This window comes from Coffea arabica, chromosome 10e (genome assembly GCF_036785885.1).
Source record: "Coffea arabica cultivar ET-39 chromosome 10e, Coffea Arabica ET-39 HiFi, whole genome shotgun sequence".
NCBI lineage: Eukaryota > Viridiplantae > Streptophyta > Magnoliopsida > Gentianales > Rubiaceae > Coffea > Coffea arabica.
In genome coordinates this window covers 53950-75342 of record NC_092328.1, presented here as the reverse complement: position 1 = coordinate 75342, position 21393 = coordinate 53950, and the positions used below count along the sequence as shown (strand labels likewise).

The 21393-nt window shown below is 37.1% G+C and overlaps 2 protein-coding genes across 3 annotated transcripts; both read right to left on the bottom strand.

Annotated features, from left to right (window-relative positions):
- Nucleotides 1-1218: 1218 nt before the first annotated feature.
- Nucleotides 1219-6841, bottom strand: LOC113711938 (uncharacterized). 2 transcript variants are annotated; one of them, XM_027235180.2, is made up of 3 exons: nt 5650-6841; nt 3703-4389; nt 1219-2244 (listed from the first exon to the last, which is right to left on the bottom strand). In XM_027235180.2, the coding sequence occupies exons 1-3, from the start codon at nt 6757-6759 to the stop codon at nt 1660-1662; spliced, it is 2382 nt and encodes a 793-aa protein (XP_027090981.2). In that variant the 5' UTR covers nt 6760-6841; the 3' UTR covers nt 1219-1659. The 2 variants fall into 2 exon arrangements, with proteins under 2 accessions (XP_027090981.2, XP_071923030.1); XM_072066929.1 differs by having other exon boundaries at nt 1648-2244; nt 3703-4035.
- Nucleotides 6842-14287: 7446 nt separating this feature from the next.
- On the bottom strand, nt 14288-19165 carry LOC113712261 (UDP-rhamnose/UDP-galactose transporter 3). Its single transcript, XM_027235592.2, has 5 exons — nt 18632-19165; nt 18020-18204; nt 16938-17138; nt 15136-15297; nt 14288-15039 (listed from the first exon to the last, which is right to left on the bottom strand). Exons 1-5 carry the CDS (start codon nt 18756-18758, stop codon nt 14683-14685), a joined length of 1032 nt encoding a protein of 343 aa, XP_027091393.2. The 5' UTR covers nt 18759-19165; the 3' UTR covers nt 14288-14682.
- Nucleotides 19166-21393: the final 2228 nt, after the last annotated feature.

Sequence of the window (21393 nt, the reverse complement as noted above, 5' to 3'; positions counted from 1 at the left end):
TGTGTTCTTACCGCATGCACAGCAGGAATACGAAATTTTCCTAATCAACATCTCTATTTTTTTTGGGTATCTAATTTTCTTTTTTCATAATGGTATTCCCTAATATGAGGATCCGGTGTAGATAAAAGCCAGCAAATGTGGAAAAAGACATGTTTGTTTGGATTGTAAGTTATTTGAAATATTTTTACTATAGCACTTATTGTGATGTGATGCATGTAAGATAAAAAGGTAATTGGAAAAATAAAAATGTGTATTAGAAATTGTAATGATGATGTAAGTAAATATATTTGGGAAAATAATCAACTGTCCAAACAATTGACAATGAATTGCCCTCGTTTTTTGATTGAAGATAATTTGGAAAATTGTGTGTGGAGAAGCCATCATGCCGCTTTCAAAAATTTAAAAACGTAGTTTGATGTACTTTAATAGAACCCTGAGCTTAACTCAGTGACCACCACCAAAGCCTTAAAGTATCCTGCCTCTCACCATTTGCCACTAAAATATGGCAGGCCACTTCAAGTGGCAATCGGACAAGTGCGCAATGCATTCGTTTAGACCGGTAGATGGTTCAATTCCCTTCTATTTCTCTTTGGACTGGGCATCTTCAGGTAAATATAGGGTCTATTGTTGCAGGCCAAAAAAAAAAAGGACCTTAATAGAACATGAAATTTTGGAACGTTGACTAAACCGTGGCATCCCGCCTTTACATATATGCAGATGATTTCAAAGAGGTGAAATATTGAATTGTCTGCATAAATTTTTTTTTTCTGGTACGTTATTAGAACTTCAAAAAAAAAAGGGGAAAAATTTGATGAGACCATAGCAAGATAGTTGCTGAAATTTGACAATGAAAGGTGCTTGACTGACATACCAAATACTTTTTGCTATTTCAACTTCATTAATCTACAGGTACGTGATGTATTTGTCTGGTCTGTACTTGTCTGGTCTAATGATAGTTCAATCCCGTCAAATTCCCTTAGTTCAGTTGGACCACCCTCTAAAGTAAATTCCCTCTTGTGTAGGAGTATGACTAGCGTAAGTTCCCTCTTGTGTAGGAGTACGAGTAGGAGAGGAGTAGATTAGATATACTGTTACGGCAAAAAAAAAAAAAAAAACTTCATTAAATCTGCTACTACTTTAGCTAAAGAAGGCCAAAACAAGACGAGCCTTAAATTACAATATGTATCATTAAGCAACCAAGCAGTCGTCACGAACAAGTCAACAAGAAGTAGCATATTTTTCCCTGCCGTGAACAAGTAAAACTTTCGTCCACTTCATGTGCTGTGCCGCTACACGCACCATGTACATCACTCCTACATTATTTCCAGTGTCATAAGATATTCCTGATTCAACTTCTTAAATTTCTACCCTATATTTCAAGAACTTGCAGCAAAAAATTATGTGAAAATAAGTGTAACACACACACATTAGTGCATATCCAGATAATCTCTCCATGCAGTTAAAAGTTGACATCCAGCCACTGACCGTCGTTCCTTTTTTTTTTCATGTTATCACATTTTTGTTTACCTGGTTTGTCTCTCTGCTGCGATTCTTCTTCTGGTCTATGTTTCCCTTTTGAAGGTGGGGAAGTGGGGTGTCAGTCGGTTGGTTCTTCAAAAAAGTTAGCCTACCAGTGGGAATGTAAAGTTGGAAGGAGAATTAACCACCTCTACTATGAATAGATGCCATCAGTTCAGCCAGCTGCTTACCCTCAAGCTTGGATACAAGTTCGATGGGGACAAAATGTTTAGGTAGATCTGATAGATCTTCATCCCTAAAATTGCGAAGAAGCAGAAGTTTTCTTGCTTCAGAAGCTGCAGCATCAGCTTCTGCAAGTAAAACATCAGCTTCTTCAAGGTCACCTAACTCTATAGCAGCAAATCTTTCGGCTGTAGCAGCTTCAGCAATTAGATTTAGTCTCTGGAATCTAGCCATTTCCAATTCCTTTTCTCTCAATAAAACCTGTGATTCAGTTTGTTCAAGTCTGTTGACTGTATTGCAAATCTGTTCTTCAAGCTGCTGAAGCTGTGATTTGGCATCCCCCATCTTTATCCCTATTCCCTCCCTTTCAACAGAGAGTGCCTTCACTTCGGTGGCTATACGTGCTGCTTCTTTAAAATTTCTGGTAGTTGCAGCAACTTTCTTCTCAGCCTCCAACTCAGGGAGTCTTTTATCTATAAAAAAAAGCCTCTGTTTACAGGATTCAACTTCCTGTTGGATGCTTGACTTTGACGAGGACAGCTCCTACGATCACACAAGCAACTCACACACATATAAGTACACGAGTATATATCATAAACATATATATACACAAATACATATTATAGATGCACACGTGGACACACACATATATAGATAGACAACATGCATCTGAATGTGTGTGCACAAGAGAGAGTGTCTCAAAAGAAGGAAAACTTTAATAATGCACTACAACAGGTAGCTGAGTTTCTTTGCTGTCATTAGGCAGTATATGGATTAAAGAAGGAAGATTATACTTATATAAGCTTATCAGTCAAGAGATTTACATTTGTGCATTATTTGCAGAAACTTCGGTGAAAAATGAGCATAAATATAAAATGAAGTTCTCACATTCATATAATCTTAAGCATTTAATTCTTCTAAAGCAAGATTACCATAGGGCTCTAGCTATATATCATGTCCTAAAAGAAGAGGACATGATCATTTAATAAGAAATCTAGCTTGTCCCCTTTCTGGTAGGTAAAATGAGACCAATTGTTCTAAAGAAGATAGATACAAAACACAAACAGTGAACCAACTTCAGATCATAAGGGATACCAACCTCAAACAACAAATATACAGTACCAAGTGCTTTGGAGTTTGAATAAATTAAAAACTTGATTCAAGATATATCTTTTAAGCAATCACCTCGTCCTCCCCCCAACAAACACCAAGCAAGAACAAGAGAAAACAAGAGAAAATTTCATTAATATTGATATATGGAATTTCAAAACCCAAAGTAAAAGGAATCTTTCTTTGCTAATTATCATAGTAAATTCCCATCCAAACCAGTTTTGAATCCTTCCCCATGCTTCCCATCCCAAAAAATGGGGGAAAAAAGTAAATTAAATATCTAGAGGTTTGAAAATTTATCTGTTACTCAAGCACAGAAATATCTCCTTCAATGTTGCCAGAGCTAGTAAAACAATATGACTCCTGAACAAACCCAAAAATTAAGCTCAAAATTGATTTAACAGAATTTTTGCAAAATTTACTGTCAAAGATCATTGCAGACAGCCAGGGTTTCACAGTTATAAATTTCAAAACCTCTAAGTTTGGATAATGATGGCTAAAGTGATTCCTTAGGCTATCACATTAGTGCTTTGGCAGAAATAACACAAAAACTTACTCCAGGCTGCTAAAACACTCGAGGCACGCAAATGTTTATTGATTAGATTTGAAATCATCTCCTCATATATGATTGTCTAACCTTAGCAGCCTATAGTTAGACCTTCTTGTATTAGCAAATTCAGAAAAGCATCCATCATTCATTTCATTTATACTTTGGGCTCAGATAGCAGACCCCACCATCTGACTATTTGAGCCCTCTATGTTGGAATATTGATGAAGGAATATTTTTAGTCAGATAAAATCTCTCATCTACATGCTGGCATAACAAGAACTTTTGAAACAAAAATTTGTCTTTCTTAAGAACTTGAACACACGTTTTGAAGCAGTACCAACCTGGAGAGAAGCTCTAGCAGATGAAATTCCAAGTTTGAGCATATTGACATCCTCGGTAAATTGTTGTTCGGTCTTAGAAAGCTTCATTTTATCTTCAATGAATTTCTGAATAAGCTGCAGCATGCTCTTCCGAAGCCCAACAACATCTTGACAAATGCTTGCTTCAATTGCTGAGATTCTAGAAATTTCTCTGATCTCTTCCCCCCTCACTTCCTCCTGAGAGAGGTCATCATCAATTTGTTTCTTCTTATTAGTTAAAAGTTCGTGCTCCAAATCCAGCTGACGAAGGTCTAGCTCCAGATTGTTATGCTTTTCATCCAAGTTTGAATGCACCTGTTCAAAGTTTGAGAAGACACCATCAATCCTTCTTTCAACTGTTTCAATTTTAGAATTATTTTCTGCTATTTCAGCTTCCTTTTTTTTTACTAAAGCAAGCAGTTTCTCCAGTTCGTCCGCCAAAATTTCTCGTTTCATATAAAGAATATCTCTTTCTCGATGATCGTCTTCCACCGAGAGCTCAATGGAGTTGTTTAAAGCTAGTCGTGCTTCATTTATCAGCTGGGATTCAATCTTCAATTGAAGTTTTTTTAGCTCTAACTCCTCAGTAGATAAAAGCCATTCCTCTGTTTCCCTCAAAGACACAGCTTTAGCATTCTCTAGGACTAAATCTGCACCATTTGAAGCATCCTAACAAAAGCAATGTACAAAATTTTCACCTTCAAATGAAAGTAACATATATGGAAAATTTTTGAGTGCACAATCTAAAACATATTGATGGATTTAGTGCAGCAATAAAATTTTACAAAGTCAATCACATACAGCACTATGCTTGGAAGTTCAACGGAGGGCAGAAAAATCGCGACATTACATCGCCATACTCAGTGCCCAAGGCGTGGGTAACTGAGCCATGTGAAACTGTCACTACTGCCACCTTCCATCAGGACAAAATTATAAGTTCTTGTCAAATTAAAGAAAGTAAAAAACAGAGAGAGAAGGGAAAGAGCAAAGTGGCTTTTCAAAAAAAGAGATATTCATTCTGCTGGGTTAAGGAAAAGATAAAGATTTCTGTCCCATTATTTATTTCTTTCTAATTTAGTAAAGAATGTTGACGAATGGCAATCAAATAAAACTGTAGCCTTGATGGATTTGATGAAAAGTGGGAACCTCGTGACTCAAGGAATGACACATTCTTTGGCTACTGTTTTTTAATTTTAGTGAACCAACCTTGAACGTTATGGAAATGGTAATGGGATGCCCATGAAACAAACAAATCCTAAAGTACTGGTACAGCATAGTCCATCAATCCAATTTTACCTCAACTTTCTTCAATTTCAAACCACTTTGAACTCTTTAGTCTTTTTCTTAGACATTGAAAATCTGTCATCCCAACTTTGATAACATAACATTCTGGTAGAAAAGCATTTAAAATATTGTGACTCATGTTCTTCATTTTATGAATATTTACTAGAATAGAGTATATACTAGCCGAGTGTAATCAAAGAATAAACCTATGCAACAATTTAACAAATGACAGATCCTCAATCCTTGATTGCATGTCTATGAAATCTCTACCTTTGTGTACATTCTTGTCTAATAGCTATACTTTTAAACTGGTTTCTTCATCTCATTCTGAGATGAATCTGCAGCAAATTCAACCATATAGTGGTGCTTATGCTAGAGAAGTCTTTGTTGTTTATTCCCTTTAACCTACAGGCTACAGCCATTACGATTATGGCGTCCATCGTCTAATGGTTAGGACAGAGGTCAAATGAGAAGTCAAATAAGCGTTCTGAAGTCTAAACCTTATGGTGATCTTCAAGACAAAATGAAGTACACAAAGAAGATTAATAAACAGTAGTCAAAATGAGGTGAAGGCCACAATAATCCCTTTTTTTTTTCGTGCGTGATTTATGAAAATGGAAAAGGTAAAGAAGCGGAAGAACAAACCAACGCAAAACTCCGGAGCAAAGAGGCAGATTCCTCCTCAGCTCGAATCTGGTTCTGCAGTGCCTCTTGCATCCTGGAGTCAAACGCATCACATTCAGCTTCTGCATCACGCAGCGCAACAACCAGAAGCTCCCTGTCCTTCTCGGCGGGAGCAAGGCTCTCACTAACCCGCTCAGCTTTCTCAAAATCCTCAGTTTCACAAGCTTCCTCCAGTTGCTTCTCCAGTTCCCTATACTTGGCAGATGCCTGACTCCATTGCAGCGCGGCTTTTCTTCTCTTTCTGATAGAGTCCTTGCGAGCAGCAGAGAGAAAAGAAACGGCTTCCCGAGCTTTTTTGAGCTTCTCGGTCATGCAAGTCTTGATTTCTTCAAATCTGAACTCGACTATTTGGCAGCTGCCAGTGGGATGATTTGATAGCACTGGTTCCTCTTCGTCTTGTTGTTTTGCTTCATTTTCTTCCAGCTGCTGAATATCTGCTTCGCGTGAGCAGGTGGTGGAAGCAGCAGAATGGGGCGGCGAATGTTGCTGGGTGGCCAAGTGAACACGAATCTGATGACCACCGTCCTGATGGGCCGCCACGGCCACGTTTGTATTAGATGTGTGATAATATGCAACTGGGAAAGTTGGTGGTTTGGATTGGAGGGAGTGGTGGTTGGGATCGGGAAGTTGTTGCCGCGACGGTGGTTGGGGACCATCTCTATCTCTGCCGTATCCGATCCTTAAACCAGCAGCTCTCCTCTTCTTTCGGGTGGACAGATGTGGCTGAGGGTGAGATGCCGCGGGTGATGAGGATGAGGGTGAAGACAAGGGCGAGGGCGGACGATCATCAGGTGCAGCAACGATGAGACTGAGATCGGAGAACAAGTCCTCGTCAAGCGGCAAAGATGATGATGATAATTGCGATAAAGAATCAGCAGCAGCAGCAGCAGCATCGTGGGATACTCGTTTGCCCTGATTTTGATCATCAGAAATGGAATTCGAGTCCGTATGGACAGGAGTAGTAAAGAGAACCATTCCCTCGAAGAGAGAGCCCATGTCATCATTCTCATTCTCCGGGCGATTGGAATGGGGTTCGGCGGCCACAGTCGAATCTGCTGAGGAAGAAGCCATAGCGACTTCTCTTCCTTCCTTTCCTCGCAGGACTCTTTTGACTTTTATTATTGGCAGCAGTGCTGCTTGTCCGCTACTTGTATAGTTTCAGAATGTGTGTACGTATACCGTTTGTAAATAAAAATAAGAAATGGAAAAGAAGATGTGTGTACTCTTGCTCAGATTAAGGCTAAGACTATGATTATAGATTTAATTAAAAAGCATCGGGTCCCTTGTTGGATGAATTAGATGGTGTTGGAAGAGAGATCATCGGTTTGGGACCTTAAACTTCAACCATTTTTTTTTCTTAGAAAACAAAAAAAAAAAAAAAAAAAAGGCCTACTACAATTAGTTGCAAGCCTCCAAAGTTCCATCCCCAACTTGTCCGTGCGGGTGGTTTGCCACTAAACTAAGACGATGCGCCGTCTACGCCAGTCCTTTAATTAATTCTACGCCGAAATTTTTATGTGACGCGGCCCAACGGTGCATCACTCATCAGAAATTATGCCCGCAAGCAATTTACTCTGTTTTTTTTTTTTTTACCCCAGAAGAGCACAAGCACAATGAACAGCGGATGTATCTTTGTATTATTGGTGGGGGACGAGTATAATTCCAATTCAATACCAAAATTAAAAAGAACACTCTTCAAGGAAGAACTATTAGCCTTGATGATTTCATTGCAGGGCTTTTCCTCTCACGTGTAGAGGCTTTTTCTCTCTCTCAGGAAGAGAGCTTCTTTCCCCTTGGCGGGAACTTCATGCTTTTGAAAATTTCAAACAACATATGAACAGAAATCAAGAGTTTGAATCGGAGCTAACTTCCAGATCCCAACATTGTCCGTAAGTCTGGTTCCATAGCCAAGCATTCAACAATTATACGAATAAGTACCCACAAAGAAGTCGCATTTAAGGAAGCCATGAAAGTGGAGCTGGTCGGTTGGTGAGCGGAATAAAGGAAATAGAAAAGAAAAAGGGGAAAAATCAAAAGTACATTTGCATGCTCAAATTCTTAAGCAGCTAGTCAGTAACTTCAACAACGCTATAAAAGGAAAGCAGTCTGGCGAAGGTAGTATAAATGGATGTCCTAGTTAGAGTCGGCTTTACTTTAAAATGAACTTAGATAACAATAAAACTTAAATAAGAAGTGGGAAACACATGGATTGCATTATGAATTGAATTTAATAAATGAAGAAGGTTAGGTAACAAGTAGTCAATGGTAAAATTGAGAAAATCATTACCACTCTTTTTCTTATTGCATGGCATTAAATGCAAAGTTAGACATCAATTTATCTTGAGCAGAGAGTAAGTTGGGATCTTAGTAGATCCAGAAAATCTTTGTATTGTATAAGATCAAGTTTCCTAAACCTTCACAAGTCCAGCTGGGTACCCTTTCCTTGACTTACTTTTATGTATAGAACTCAGGTATGTAGAAATTTATCAGAAATAGAGGTGTTTGAGGACAGTTTCTGATTTGATTGTATTTATTGATTGTCTTGTTTGTAAAGTCGTAGGAAGGCCTTGTTCCTTCAATAGCATGTTTTCTCTATTCTGTCATGAAAAATATGTACAGCCATTTGCTAGCTGTGATTTCTTGCATATCTCTACTTGTAGTTGGTTTTCTATTATTGTTTTGAGTGTGTGTAAAATGATATCCGATAATTTACTATTCGAGTTAGAGATAATATTTAGTCAAAAAATTCTTTGTTAGCTTTTGGCTCCATGACTTTGTTAGGAAGACATGTTAAGCCACTACGTGAAAAGCTAGTAATATTTTTGTTTGGCCTTGAGTAGTTTGTTAAAAAGGTATTGACCTCACTAATACTTAACTAGCTAACTTCCAAGCTAATTTGGGATATTGTCATTGTTATGTTAATTTTCTACCTTATTTGTTCTTGTCTTGACTAAGATTCTAATCGTGATTGAGTTTTGTTGTAGGTAAATATAAGATAGTTTCTTTTTTTGCTCAAACTACTTGTTACCTACTAGTTATTACACAACTTTATGCAGACTTGTATTGCTTGTTCAAACTCTTTTGGCCTCTAATCCACAGTTACTAATTGATTCAAGAACAATGAAGACAAAGTTGTGTTTTGCTCTTGAAATGTTTCGGCAGTAGCTACTAGCTAGGTTTAGGACTTAGATTTATTTTTGTAAAGTAGTAGCAGGATGTTGAACTTAAGTATGATATTTTGGCATTTCGAATGTAATGAATGTCTTCTGTTTTTAATTAGCAGGCTTTGTTGTTATTTTTCTCAATTCGTAAATTGAATTGTTGGATTGATTAATTCCAGGATAATTTTCTTTATCAAACTACACGATTACAGTATATTGTCACTAATTAGACCTCTCTACTGAAAATAAAATGTTGTCACTAATTAGTATCTCTAAACTTAAAGCCTACAGTGATGACAAAAAGTTGTCAATATCAAGTCTATTTTAGTGACAAGCGTGAACCAAAGTTGTTAGTAATTAGTCAATACCAGCAACAATCATCAAGAAGTTTCAGTGACAATGTTACTGTTGGCATCACTGACAAGATATAAAGTCATCATTATATTTGTACTTTTTATTGACGAAGTGAGTTGTCAGTAAAGAATACTATTTACTGACGACATATAAAGTTGTCAATGTGCACCTTTACCGACAGGCATTCACTGATAGCTCTGTGACAACTTAAATGTTGTCAGTAATTGTCATCAGTGACGACTTTTACTTTTTTTGTAATAAGAGCTGGTTGTCATTGATGACCTTTTTTCTTATAGTGATGATTCTTCTGAGTGAGACTAAGAACAAGGCTAAGTACATGGAGAAGATTAAAAAGATCCTGAACTTTGATAATAGTTATGTGATAGAGGCTATGAATAGATTTGGAGGTATGAGTTTGATGTGGAATGAGGAAACCAAAGTTAAAGACATCAAACATTCAGTCTTCACTATTGAAGTGCTAATCGAGGATGAAGAAGTGAAATAGGAATGGTGGCTGATAGGGATTTATGCTAGTTGTGATAACCAAGTGAGAAAAGGACAGTGGGAAGTTATAAGTAGAAGGAAAGATCTATGGGGAGAAAACTGGTTAATTATGGGAGACTTTAATGGTTTATGTTCAAACGAGGAGAAGTTGGGAAGCAAAATTAGGGAGGAATAGAGTTTTTATGACTTCAGGAACTTCATCCAGGAGAATCAGTTGGTGGATATTGGGTTTAAAGGTAACTCCTGGACTTGGAGTAATCAACGGCAAAATGGAGAAATAAGACAAAGGCTGAATAGGAAACTTAGCAGTGGAGGATGGAGTAACCTCTTTGAGCATCCAAAGTGTACTCATTTAGAAAGCTTAGCTTCTGACCACAGTATGTTGATTCTGGACACAACTTCAGGGGGTAGAAAGAAGAGGAAGAAGTTCTTTTTTGACAAAAGGTGGATCCAGAAAGAAGGTGTTGAAGATGTGATAAAAAAGACTTGGAAGGAGGATATCAGGGGGTCTAGTATGTTTAGAGTAGTGAATAAGATTAAGAGTTGTAGAGTTGCCTTGCTGAAATGGAGAAATGGTTTTATTGAAAACTCTAGGAAAAGGATTTCGAACCTGAAGCAGCAACTGATCAAGGAGAAAAGCTCAGAAATAGAAGGAATGAAGGGGAGAGTTACAGTTTTGAAAAATTAGTTGGTGGGAGCTTACAAAGAGAAGGAACAATACTGGAGTCAGAAAGCTAGGCTAAACTGGTTACAAGAAGGAGATAAGAACACTAAATACTTCCATGCAGTGGTGAAGGGAAGAAGAAAAAGAAATAAGATAGGAAACTTACAAAGAGAGGATGGATCTTGAACTTCTGATGACAAGGAGATTGCAGAAGAGATAGCTAGATACTATAAGCAACTCTTTAAGTCTACTAGGCCAGATTGTCTAGAAGTGATTTTGGATAGTATTCAAGGAACTATCACTGATTAGATAAATGATAATCTAACTAGGCCTGTGGAGAAAAATGAGATAAAGTTAGCAGTTTTCTCTATAAATCCCAATAAGGCCCCAGGACCTGATGGGATGACACCTCTCTTCTTCCAAAAATTCTAGCCTACAATCAAGGAAGAAGTGGTGACAGCAATCAAGTCCTTCTTTCAATCAGGGCATATGCTCAAATCTCTTAACCATTCCATTATCTCTCTCATTCCTAAGGTAAAACTACCCACTGATATGAAACAGTACAGGCCAATCAGTCTCTGTAATGTAATCTACAAAGTCATCTCCAAAATCCTAACCAATAGATTGAAACTTATCCTAGAACAATGTATCAATAAAAATCAATTAGTCTTCATCCCTAACAGACAGATTCTGGATAACATAATCATTTCTCATGAATACCTTCATTTTCTTAAAAGTAAGAGATAAGGCAAGGATGACTATACTGCAATCAAACTGGACATGTCTAAAGCCTATGATAGAGTTGAGTGGGATTATCTGAAAGTTGTGATGGAAAAAATGGGGTTCAATCAGGTCTGGGTAGAATGGATCATGGAGTGTATTAGCTTAGTTTCTTATTCTTTCAATATAAATGGAGAGACCAAGGAATATGTGATTCCTTCCAAAGGCATCAGGCAATGTGACCCTATCACCTTATCAGTTCTTATTGTGTTCTGAAAGCCTCTCAAATCTATTAAGGAAAGCAGCAAGAAAGGGATTTCTAAGTGAATTAAGGATCAGCAAACAAGGGTCAGCTATCACACACTTATTTTTTGCTGATGATACTTTGATTTTCTGTAAAGCTGTGAGGGAAGAAGCAAGAAAATTAAGAGAAATTCTAGATCATTATGAAAAAGGATCTGATCAAATGATCAACTTGGAGAAATCTTCTACCTGTTTTAGTAAGAACACCAAGGAAAGAGACAAGGAGAAAATTAGGGGTGGCAATTCGGATCCAAATCAGGTTGGCAGGTCGGGTCTGACCCGACCCGTCAGAAAATATGTTAACCCGAACCCGACCCGCCAATCCGTGACGGGTCAGGTATACTAACCCGAACCCGAAAATTTCAGGTTGACGGGTTGGCGGGTCGACTCGAAATGACCCGAAACTTAATTTTAATTTATTAATTTATCATTGTAATTTCTAATAAAATTAATTTCTCACAAAACTAATTACATAATCAAGTAATAAAAATTTAAATAAATAATTCCAAACCCAATCTAAAATAAATTAAACACCGTAAAAGTGTTTTATGCCAAACAAAATATAAGATAAATTAAAACAGTATAAAAGTAAAAAATAATATAATATATTATTTGTCTAAATATAATAATTTCAACTTCACACAAATTAAATAAATTCATTTAGGATTAAGTAATTAATGCCTTTGAAAAAAAGAATAACTTAGTTTAGTTAGATAAAATTATTTTAATATTTATTAAATTATTTTTAATTCGTAAACGGGTCATATCGGGTCATATCAGATCACCACGAGTTGACCCGAAATCGACCTGTTTTTTTTTTTCGGGTTCATCGGGTTCAACTCGATTCTGACCCGAATTCCCGAAACCTCAACCCAAACCCATTAATTTCGTGTTAGGTTCGTGTCGTATTTTCAGGTCGTGTCGAAAATTGCCATCCCTAGAGAAAACTTGTGAACCATTAACTGGTGTAAGGACAGTGAATCAAGGCAAATATCTGGGTCTCCCAATAGTGATCACAATGACAAAAGGTCAGGTATTTGCCTACATAAAAGACAACATCAAGGTCAGATTGAACAGTTGGAAAAATAAGTTCCTAAGTGCAGTAGGTAAGGAGGTGATGTTAAAGGCTGTTATTATGGCCATACCAAACTATGCTATGTCTTGTTTCAAACTACCAGCTACACTATGCAAAGAAATCACAGGGTTAATGGCCAAATACTGGTGGGGTGAATCAGAAGGGAGAAGCAAGGTACATTGGTGCTCGTGGAACAAAATGATGATGGCAAAATTGGATGGAGGATTGAGATTCAGGAATTTACTGTGTTTCAACAAAGGATTGATGGGAAAGTACTATCCCAAGGATTCCATACTAAACTGTGTGATCCCAAAAAACTCATCTTGGTTCTGGCAAAGCATTATGTCAGCAAGAGAGGCAGTTAAGGGGAGTATACTGAAGAGAGTTGGTTCAGGGAAAAGCACCAGAATTTGGAAAGATCAATGGATCCCAAACAACCCCAATGGAAGGCCAACAACCAGGATGCCAGACAGTTGGGAGGAGCAGAAAGTGAAAGATTTGATCTCAAACTTCAGATAGAATAGGAATGAAATTTTCCGGAGGTTCAACAGGGAGGATGCTGATAACATTCTGAAGATATCTATTAGTTTGTCAAAGTTTAGGGACAAGCACTTTTTGGATTCATAATAAACATGGGGAGTACTCAGTAAAATCATGCTATCAAGTTTTGCTAAAGGGAGAGAGGAGGAAGGAAATCAAAGCAAAAGGAGAATCTAGCTCTAGTTTTGATGATTCCAATACACAAATTTGAAAAACTCTTTAGGATTTGAACATTAAACATAAGATCAAGCTGTTCATATGAAGGTGCATTACTAACACTTTAACAGCTAGGGAAACAATATTCGGAAGAACAAAACAATGTTCACCACTTTGCTCAAGATGCGGAGATAATATGGAAACAGTGGAACACATTTTGTTCCACTGCCCTCAGGCTCAAAAGGTATGGAAGTTGGCACCAGTACAATGGGATGGCATCTAGAACCAAACAGGTTGCTTTAAGCAGTGGTGTGCAGCTTTAGCTCAAGCCAGGAGTAGGAATGAAGGAAGGCAGCATATTGCTTTGACTGCTAACATACTTTGACAATTATGGAAGGACAGAAACGAAATGAAATTTGAAGGTAAGGAGAGAGATGGACTGAAAATTGTACAAAAAACCAGCACAGAGTGGATGAAGTATGAGGATGCTGGTAAAGTAAGGCAGAGAGAAGTACATCAGAAACAGATGAAGCAAATGAAAGATTAGAGGGGGAAGGAATGGAGGAGGAGGGGGCTGGTGGAAATTCAGATAGCTACCAAGAAATCAGCTGAGGACCACAAACTGGGAATTGGCATTGTAGCAAAGCAGAATGGAGGAAGGATCAGAGCTGAATGGACTCTAGTGGACAGAAGCTCGCTGATGGATATTCAAAATGAAGCCATTGCAGTGAGGTGAGCACTAATGAAAGCAAGACAACTGAGGTGGCAAAAAATCAAAGTCATTAATGCTAACAAGCAACTTATTGCTTTGCTAAAATCTGGGAAAGAAGACAATCCAAACACTACCACGTTGGTGAAAGACATACATGCTCTAACTAATCTGTTTCAAATGTGCTCTTTTAAAGTAAGGAATACTAGTAATATGACTATGTTATCACATTAGCCATTATACTCTAAGCATATTTATGAATGAGCTGAGACTTTTTGGCTCTCCTTAACTGCCATGGTACACTTTGTATAATTGATTGAACCGTTGCGCAAATATTGTAAAGTTTGATTATTTATAAAATCTCGTCTATCGTTTCTGAAAAAAAAAAAAAAAACTATTAACTGAAACCTCGCTGCTCAAGAAAAAAGCTATTAATGGCATAACTTAAAACTGAATTCCTGACATCGAAATTGGATACAAAGTTTAAATAGAATGTGCAGAATGTTTCAAATCATTCACAACCCTACACTGTGCCATATTCAACAAATCATTTTCTTCTCCTTTTCCACTTTCGTTTTCTATCTTCTTGTGGGCTTTGAATTGAAAATGCATGGGAGGGGACAATTTAAATCAGAAAGGAAAAACACTACTGTAATCGCAGTTGCTTCGCTGACATCCATCTTCCAACTCTAAGTTGTACAACCGGTTAGCAAAAAGAGCAATATCTTGCTGGGACAAGCAAATGCGACTAAGCTGTAACTAAACACAAACATCACGGCTGCTAATCATATTCGTTGCCGCCGCCGACTTACTCCTTTGGCTCGGCAAGTTCAATGTCCTTAACAGGAGCTTTTTCCACTCCTTCCTTGAGTAATCTTATTTCCTCTTCTGTCAGGCTGTTTTTCACACTTGTGATCTTTGCATTGGACTGTTTCTCAACCTCCACAGCCCAACTGTAAACCACCATGCCAACAACAGCAATGAGCATACCCATGATATTCTTGAAAGTCAGCTCAGAATCAAACAACAGCCACCCCAAGGTGAGGACACAGACAGTTTTCATGTGACCTAGAACCTGGAAGGAAACTGCTGAGAACCGACCAATACACAGGTACTGACTCACATTGCAGAAAACAGCTAGAGAACACGAGAGAAGAATAAAAAGCTGCACATGTTACAACATCGAATCAGATGCAGCCAAAAAGACAATATGCTCCAAAGTCACAAAAGCAGCAGAGTACTTAGTATGAAACACACTTACAAAGGCACCAGAAGAATACTTGTACTCTAATATAAATTTTCCACAAAGATAGTAATCAATGAAAGGGCCCAGCACAAGAAGAGAAGCTGCTTGGATCGGTGCTGTTTTGCTCAACAACTCAAATGATCCAATTGAGTACTTCTTCTGCAGAGAACCTATTGACTGCATCACGAGGATAATTGCTCCTCCAATGAATCTAAAGAACCAATGAAGAAGAAAAATATTCTAGATAACAGCTACAACATTGCAATTGTGCTGTAAAAGTCAGGACATGTGCAGCAATAGAACCTCTATTTGGACTATTCCAGAGGTTCTCAATTCAACCTCCATGGGAATTAACACATTATGTAATCCAATGTGCTTAAATTTAAAAAGTATGACAAGAAATTGTAAGAAATAAAGTTATGAACGCTCCATTGGCATGAAAATCCGCGGACATAATGGACCTCAAACGACTCAACTCAACAAAATCTCTGGTAAGGATGCAGATGAGGCTACACTGTTTGGTGGTCAATTCTACCGTAACACTCCAGTCAACATGCATTTCAAGATTTCTTCCTCCAATAACTTGCTTAAGGGGGAAAAAAAAGAATTATTTTCTCACAGAATGCAGACAAAACGGAAGACAAGTTGGCCAGACAAGGAATACTGGAATATCCCAGTAAAAATGAAATGGCCCATAGAATAATGGAGAAGATACTGGAAATGAATAACAATGGATAACATATGTTTGGCACCAGGAAGAAGACAAAGACAACAGCAATAAACAAAACCCATACTGGAGATGAAAATAAGTATTGAATTCCTCGAACCCACACTCTTTATGTCTACCCCCCCCCCCCAAACACCCTCCTTTCTCTATTGTGTTCTGAAAGCTCTCCTTACCCTTCATTCATATAGTCAATATCTCAGAAACTTTCCAATTTATATTTAGTTTGTAAGGAGCATTTGAAGTAACTCATGCTGGCAAAATTCCAACTCCTTTTTAGCATCCATTATACTATTTGCAAATTTTTGAACTTTTATGATTCCAATGGCAATTATCTCAAAATAAATGCATGTTTATAACACTGCTTTACTAGCAAAGGAAAGCTGAATGATCTAATTGCATTTTCTTCCAAGGTTTATTAGGAAAACAAAACAAAACAAGAAAGAAAAAATGTTGAAGGCTTGATATCTGAGACTACATCTTCACGAATATTTGGATAAAATTTTTCTAATGGAAGAAGCAATCACATAATTAACATAAGAAAATAGTTTTAAATCTAAAAAATCATCACCACCAAATTATAATCTCTGGTTATTTCAGGTGAGTCAGGTGATGTTTTTACGATCAGTATGTCAAATAATGAACTTTAAAAAAATTTTGGTGAAAAATACATATTATTTGTCTTCCGCCCTTGAATGGAAGTTCTGATTGCACCTGTTACCCTCAAACAAAGAAGGAAAGGCTTATCAACAGTCACTGGTAGAGTTCTCTAACAAATTTAGAAGGCCAGAACTTTCAAAACTATACAATTCTTTTTATTTTGATTATGAAAAGAACTCTGCATTTACAAACTTTCAAAGCCAATTGAGTGCCCAATGAATAAGCATAAGATGTTGTGGTCATGCTTTTTGTCCATAGCAATGCGCTAAGCCTGATCTCAAGATAAACTATAGTATGGCAATTATGGAGATCAGGATGACAATTCTCGTTAAACATAAACAAGTAGTTCATCTAATTCAACATGAACCATTATTTTGCAGCAAACCAAGCCCATAGTTTAGATAAAAATGAGGTTACTTTGATGTTTACTCACAATTTGTTGCAGAGATGTCGATAGTATTGCAACACAAGCACAGATGAAACCCTTAGCATTCACCTTGACATCAGTAACAGTGCAGACACCAACACCTATAACTACAACCACAACAGACATTTTGACTTCCCTTGTGTAATGCTTACTGTGAAGAATCCACTCCATCACGCATACTACTGGGATCATGCTCAATTTTGATATCTACAAAATGGAAAAAAAAAAATCATCAGCAAAGAACCAATTTAGTATGGCAAAGAGGAAAAGAGCATTCAAGTGAAAGCAACAAATGAAACAACAGTAATTACTGGCCCCAAGAAGCAAAGGTAGAGATGTAGAGTTCCATCATTCTAAGAAACAGAACATATAATTGGGTAAAAAGCTTGCAAAAACTGAATTGGTATCAAAATTCAGGAGGAATAGGATTCATGTCAGTTAATCATTCTGATTGGAATGCTGAAACTGGATCTACTATTCAGCAGACTAGATAAAAGAGTGAACTATACCAATCAAACACTCTAAGAGTACAAATTTAAGTTTGCCACTTTATTCGCAAGTCCACAATTGAAATAAACCCTAGACATACTGATCTTCCCACACATCCGGAGGACTGCCTACAGATTGGTAGTGTTCATTCATTTTGGCCGGGAAGCATCTCTTCTTTTATAGTTAGTCAAAGTTAATCGAACTTCAACCACGTCGAGAAAACCCAGGCGAGGATGTAAACACATGCGTACATCTATTTACTATTCTTGTTTAGGCACCAAGCCTTTAACTTCAACTTCCGTTTCTCTTTCTTTCTGATCTAATCTTGCATTTCTGTTCTGCGGTCCCTTGAACCAGAGTAATATTAAAGCAACCTTTTATTTAATTTCTATTCCTTTTTTGCGGCTAATGAATTAAGCATCTCACTTTTGTAAAGAAGACTGAGCATCCATTCAAACCAACAGATATTAGCTTTCAAGCAGCGAAATAGAGCGAGAAAAGTTTAATTAGTCCATCCTAGAAGAGGAGGTAGAGGCCACTTCAGTTCAATTAGGAAAGTCAGCATTAAAGAGGAGATGGAGGGCATTTGAGTGTCGTACTTGGTAAAATCCAACCGAGTTCAACATGAGACTAAGGTTCATCCCTGTGATAGACATATTTGCAACAACTGAGAACCACAGAAGTTCCCACAAAGGAACATGCTTTGATGCAGAGAACCCCGTAGCATTTGAAACCATCCCAACAAGCGCAGTTACAGCAAAATGAAAACCGGTCAAAGTTGTAGCTGGAGGAAGCAAGGCAAAAGATTGCGTCAGGTAAATCTACAGTAGAGTGACAACGGAGGAAATGAAGTTCCATAAACCATTGCCATTGGAACTATCAAAACCAGGATCTAGCAAGTGCAGATTTGAGCCAAAAAAGAAAGCCAAGCATGACTCTGAAATTAACGAGAAACTGCTGCACAATAGAACCGGCCAATGTATGTCAGATCTCGATTGGGAAGGACAGTATGGTCCATGAGATTGGTGAGGCAGAAACATGGAGGCCAATAAATCTCATCAACAGAAAAATTAAGCAGCAAAAAAGATATGAACTTTTAATCAACTTGCAACAGGCGTTTTGGGGAGACACGTGAAGGGGGGCTTCGAAATCAATGCAGATATTGATATACAAATGCACAACAGAAGCAGAATAGACAGTGAGAGACTGACCGAAGCTGAAAGCATAACCACTGGTGGACATGAGCTGCTTGTTGGCCATAATGATTCCAACGGAACTGACAACGTTCATTGCCCAGGCGCCCACATCCGATACAGCCGATTTCTTCTGGGCTTCCATTTTCTGGTTCGCTCTCCCTTACACCCACACACACACAACACTCACCCCTCCCCCAAGGCCACCAACCACCACTGATTTACTTTGGCTTTACTAGTGAATCAAGTATAGACTGTACAGTACAGACAGCAGAGCAGAGTAGCATGGAGCTTGAGATCCGCGGAGAAAAGAGGGAGGGATTGGGGGGTGTGGGTCGGTCGAGAAGGTGAGAGATATACAAATAGATCTCGGACCCAAAAATAAATAAATAAACAAATAAATGAATGAATGAAAAAAAAAAATGCCGCCAGTAAAAGAAAAGGAAGGATGGAAGGACGAATTAAAGCTTCCTTGGTCCCTTTATTTTTTTCTTTTTTTCCAATCTTTACAAGGATGGTTTTGAAGATGATACTCAGCAAAAGACAAGATTCAGAAACAAAGGTTGGTTTTTTGTCTCCTTTAATAGTAAGGGAGGAGAGTACGTATCGGTAAATAAAAAAAGAAAAACAAATAGTCAGCTTTGCTTGCTTGCTGTCTCCAGTGCGTCGCTTTTGTCATGTAGAGCAGCGAGTAGTAGAGGGGAAGGGAGAGGAACGTTGAACGTTCATGTGATATGGGCGTTGCGTATCGCCTCAAGCGATGCGTATTGCCGTAATATGAATGAATGAAGAACGTGAGCACACCGTGCAAACACGACACTATCTGATCTGAGGAAGAGAGAGAATTATTCTACACACAACTGGGCGAGCGCTACTCTACTACCAGAAGTAACTGCTGATTACATTAGAAATTTTTGACCCAAGGAAGAATAGTGAGGGGATTATTCCATCAATGGATCGGTCATCTCTCTTACGTTTGACGATTGAGTCCCACCTTAATCGTCTCTCTTGACCAGAGTACCATTCATGTTAGTATATTTATACGTACGATCTTCCTTCCTTCGTGTCTAGACACCATTCTCCACTTGAGTGAATCATTTTTCATTTATAAACATCAAGTTTTGTAATAAAACTTGAGCTTTTACTTCTTAATCAACATTAATTTTAAGTACAAGAAGAGAATGGTAAAGAATCTGATTATGGCCTTCAATCAGATTCTTTACCATTTTAACTAGAGCTTTTACTACTTCTTAATCAAGATGTTTTAAATACAATAAGAGAATTGTAAAAAATGTGAATGACCCTCAAACAGTCACATTTTTTTTTACCTTTTTAACTATTAAGTGCATAGTTTTGTCCCTCAAACTTGTAAAAGGATATACTTTCCACCCTATTAGTTAGAAATAATTTCAGAAATCTCTACTGAAGTTTATGGTAATATCATTTGGCATTCTTAAAATTGCAAAAAAAATATCACTTAACTCCCATATTAGTGAGATAAGATCATTAATCACTATCATAGCATATGAATTAACAAAATCATCTTTGCTATTTTAATATTTTTTAGGCAAAATATTATGAAAGAGAAAATTTTTAGGCAAAATATATAATTCTCATATTGTAGTCAAGATGATAGAAATTTGAGTAAAATGTCAAAAAACTCCCTATGATTTGTCGAATGTTCAATTTAACTCAATCTGATTTGGAAACCTACACTATAATTTCCTATGATTTTGACTAAATTGAAAATTGGACGGAAAGCATCCAATCTAACAGTTGCTCGTGAAATGTCAATATTGCCCCTACTATACGTGAAATGTTTTCTGTTTAATTTTCAATTTAATTGAAAACATAGGGAGTTATAGTGTAGTTTTTCAAATCAAATGGAGTTAAATTCAATATTCAGCAAACCACATGAAGTTCATTTATATAAGGGCAATATTGACATTTTACGTATAATTGTTAGATTGGTTGCTTTCCATCCAATTTTCAATTTAGTTAGAATCATAGGAAACTATAGTGTAAGCTTTCAAACCAGATAGCGATAAATTTAAGTTTTATATAGTTTGCTTGGGAGCAAAACATCTTTTAAGGGCCGTTGGCATTGTGGTAACTTAGTGAGAAATACTTCATCTAATAGAACTTTTAATAAAAGCATTTATTAATTACTTAAATGCTTTTAAGTATATTATTTACAGACATAGTTAAATAAGTACTTATTGTATTGAATAATGTATAATTTAATTTTTTTTTGAACGTATTTAACTTCTTGTTTAGTTCATAATATAGGATAAAATGCTTAAATTTAATTTTTTATTATTTTGTAAAACATGAACATGAAAGCTAAAAGCATTAAATTTTAACTTTTGCTAAAAGTATTTTTAATACAAAAAATTATACATCTAATTTTATGAGATAATATTTATCAAACGATTCAAAAGTATTTTTAACCCTCATAAAAGCACCACAATCCCAAATAATCATAATTGATATTGACCGCTGATAGGTCAAAGTTTATAAGATGTACCAAAACGGAAGGAAACTAATCCCCCTTTTCGTGCCACCAACGCAAATATGATTCCTTTTCGTGATTCCTAAATCTTGCTTTCCACTAGTACTCCATTAGCAAGTCTTAAGCAAAAAATAAGAGAATCGATAAAACATGAAAATTTGATTTCCTGATCCCTTTCTAAAACATTAAAAATTGTATAGGCCCCCCTGTTTGAAAGAGCTTCACTGTTGAGCTGTATTCTGTCTCATCAATTCATTTGGTGGGCAAG

Bases quoted from the DNA above. Each gene is read 5' to 3' on its own strand.
- LOC113711938 (XM_027235180.2), bottom strand. From the start codon at position 6,759: ATGGCTTCTTCCTCAGCAGATTCGACTGTGGCCGCCGAACCCCATTCC. The intron at 4,390-5,649 runs GTTTGTTCTTCC...TGCTTTTGTTAG, and splicing joins TGCTCCGGAGTTTTGCGTTG to GATGCTTCAAATGGTGCAGA. The intron at 2,245-3,702 runs GTTGGTACTGCT...GTGTGATCGTAG, and splicing joins CTGCTAGAGCTTCTCTCCAG to GAGCTGTCCTCGTCAAAGTC.
- LOC113712261 (XM_027235592.2), bottom strand. From the start codon at position 18,758: ATGGAAGCCCAGAAGAAATCGGCTGTATCGGATGTGGGCGCCTGGGCA. The intron at 18,205-18,631 runs GTCAGTCTCTCA...TGCTTCCTCCAG, and splicing joins TGGTTATGCTTTCAGCTTCG to CTACAACTTTGACCGGTTTT. The intron at 17,139-18,019 runs GTACGACACTCA...TCCATTTTGTAG, and splicing joins ACTCGGTTGGATTTTACCAA to ATATCAAAATTGAGCATGAT.